At 37.9% G+C, this 3,345-nt stretch overlaps 1 protein-coding gene across 2 annotated transcripts in view; it reads right to left on the minus strand.

The window, feature by feature from the left end:
- The window catches only part of LOC106880026 (WD repeat-containing protein 48), a 143,678-nt gene that overhangs the window by 57,597 nt on the left and 82,736 nt on the right, over window positions 1-3,345 (minus strand). For both annotated transcript variants that reach the window (XM_052971222.1, XM_052971221.1), the window contains exon 6: window positions 1,100-1,290. In XM_052971222.1, coding sequence (XP_052827182.1) covers window positions 1,100-1,290 — 191 coding nt within the window. The remainder of the gene's footprint in view (window positions 1-1,099; window positions 1,291-3,345) is intronic.

Consider the following 3,345-nt stretch of genomic DNA (forward strand, 5'->3'; position numbering starts at 1 on the left):
GGTATTCACATTGACATTACACATCCAACGGAGCATACTGGCTTCATTCCTTGCGAGCTTACGTATGTCCTCAGCAGTTACAGCCCATGTTTCACTGCCATGTAGCATGGTTGTTCGTACGCATGCGTCATACAGTCTGCCTTTTACTCTGAGTGAGAGTCCCTTTGTCGCCAGCAGGGGTAAGAGCTCTCTAAACTTTGCCCAGGCTATTCTTATTCTAGCAGCTACACTTTCAGCGCACCCACCCCCACTACTAACTTGGTCGCCCAGATAGCGGAAGCTATCGACTACCTCTAGTTTTTCACCCTGGAAAAACTATATTTAGTTAGAAGGATGTTAATAAGTACAAAAGGATTCATGTTTATCTGAAAATGTCTAATAAGAACTCACATCAGAACAATGATGAAATACAAAGGTTTGTAACAATTAGGGGTAGTTTATCCTGTTCAGGCTATATTATTAGTATTATTCTGCGATTGAGAATGTAAAATCACTTCTTTAACTTTCTAAGACATCTCAGCGCTTCTAAAAGCAAACTTCGTTTGTTAATTTACGTTTGTCATAATTTGAATTTAATATATATATCATCATTTAATGCCCGCTTTCCATGCTGGCATGGGTTGGATGGTTTGACAGAGTTGGCCAGACTCCAATTGTCTGTTGAGGCATGGTTTTTATGGCTAGATGCCCTTCCTAACCCCAATCACTTAACAGAATGTGCTGGGTGTGTTTCTGTAACACTGCCATGGGTGCATTTATGCAGTACTGACACATGTGCTGTTAATGTGGCACCAGAACCTGAAAGGACAAGCTTGTGTATGTGGAAGACAGCAATTTTACTTGGCTTGGCGTGTCTTATCAAGTACAGCAAATCACCACATCTCCTGGTCCCTTGTCATTTCCTCTGTGAGGAGGCCCAGCATCTGAAGATCCTTTCTCACCCCTTCATCACATGTCTTCCTGAGTCTACCCCTTCCACAGGTACCCTCCACAATCAGAGCTTGGCACTTCTTTACACAGCTGTCCTCATCCATCACATAACGTTTGAGAACAATGATAAAAGAGAAAAAAAAAACTCAGACACAAAATATTAACTAACCTGAGTACCATCTCTGTTCAGTACAATAGCTTTGACGTTATCCCCATGACCTTTCAACTTCATCATTTTCTGACACGTACGAGGATCCCACACTCTTAAAATTTTTTCTGTAGACCCAGATACAATGACTGTTCCAGGAGGATTCATCGCTAAACTGTAGATGGAATCCTTGTTACCATTAAGGCTGGAAGCTGGAAAGAAGAAAGAAGTAAAAAACGTTACTGTTTAAGTGCAAAAGCTGATACTTGACTTTATAATCAATTTGAGACACAAAAGAAAAATTGACCCATCAATAGGATTTGAATCATCCATCCATCACTAACTGGGCAACTGTACTTATTAATTACAGCGCAGAGCATCTGCCATTCATGTTACTCAATTTAGGAACTATACATTATTTCTATTATTCTTAACTAAATTATTTTATCTCCACAAGACTCAAACTGTGAAGACCCATCCAAAGCATGCCAGCAGGAAAAAAAAACATCATCATTATCATCATCATGGTGGTAGTAATGATGATGATGATGATGATGATAATACCAACATGCTTTCTAAGACGGTCAATCAAGAAAGTTGCAAGTAAACATTAGGTTATATAAAATAAGATTTAGGAATAAGATAATAAAATGTTTAATTAGAAGTAATTCTTCGGCTATGAAGTTTTACTCTTTGCATTAAAATATCTCAGTGCTCCGATTAATCTCACAAGACAATCTGATAAGTCGACTCAATATATAATTCTCATCTCTATAATTAATGAAGCAATTTACATGACCAACATATATTACAACAGACATGGTTATTAACAATAATTAAATGGTTGTATTCTCTGTTTGATAAGTAGCTGATTCTTTAACCGAAGACTTATTAGAAGCAAACAGTTTAATGGATTAATAAAGACACATCAGTTCCAGGAGGAAATCAGACAAGAGATTAATTAAAGATCAAGTTTATAAGACATCGGCTCCAACCATGTAAACAGATTTTTATTTTCTGGCGAGGGTGATCACTTTTCCAAGACAAAACTATTACATTCAAATGTAGTTGCAAGACAAATATATCAAATACAGATGCAAATCATCATTGTCATCATCACCATCAATATTGGTTTTGAATTTTGGTACAAGGCCAACAATTTTGGGGGAAGGATAAGCCGCTTAGATTGACCCCCAGAATCCAAAAGATGAATAGCAAAGTTTATCGTGGTGGAATTTGAATTCAGAACACAAAGACAGAAAAAATGCTGCAAAGTATTTTGCCCAGATGCGTAAGGTGCTAACGATTCTGCCAACTCATCGGATATTTTTTCTGATATCAACCCTTGTCTTTCAAGTAAGAAACTTAATTCCAAGATCCCACATGCACAGATGGGCTGCCAGACAGTTTGTCTATTGGACATGAATATCACTGCCAACTGACCTGTCAATGAGAAAGCATGTATATGCATGCGCGTGCACACACACACAGAGGCTTCCTTTTGAGATTCTGTCAGCAAAATTTTATCGATAAGTCATGTATCAACCCAAAGCTAGGACACCTGCCAAAATGTCACACTGCAGGACAAAACATGAAACTAGAAGGTTGCAAAATGAACTTTTGAACCACCCAGCCATACCTGTTAAATGTAAATGCAAGACAGGTATCTTATATTCTTTTCTTTTACTTGTTTCAGTCATTTGACTGCAGCCATGCTGGAGCACTGCTTTGAAGTGTCTTAGTCAAACAAATTGACCCCAGGACTTACTTTTTAAGTCTATCAGTCTCTTTAGCTGAACCGCTAGGTTACGGAGATGTAAACACGCCAACACTGGTTGTAATGTGGTGATGAGGTGACAAGCACAGACACAAAGACACACACATATATATACAATGGGATTCTTTCAGTTTCAGTCTACCAAATCCACTTACAATGCTTTGGTTGGCCTGAGGCTATAGCAGAAGACTGAACCTAGAACAATATGGTTGGGAAACAAGCTTCTTTATTTCATTGGATTTGCCACATGGGCAGTACATAGAAGCAATGTGGGCTAGACAATCACATTAATGGGATGAGAAATTACGTATATGAATGTTATAAATGGGAAGGGTATTCGGTGCCCGCCGACCGAACACCCCTTGAATTCAGTTTCTTTTACACAATATATTAATACAATCAATATAACAATACAACAATATACAACAAAATGACTCTCCCCAGACACAACAGAATATACAACAATATATATATATATATACATATATAT

This window comes from Octopus bimaculoides, chromosome 10 (assembly GCF_001194135.2).
Source record: "Octopus bimaculoides isolate UCB-OBI-ISO-001 chromosome 10, ASM119413v2, whole genome shotgun sequence".
Taxonomy (NCBI): domain Eukaryota; kingdom Metazoa; phylum Mollusca; class Cephalopoda; order Octopoda; family Octopodidae; genus Octopus; species Octopus bimaculoides.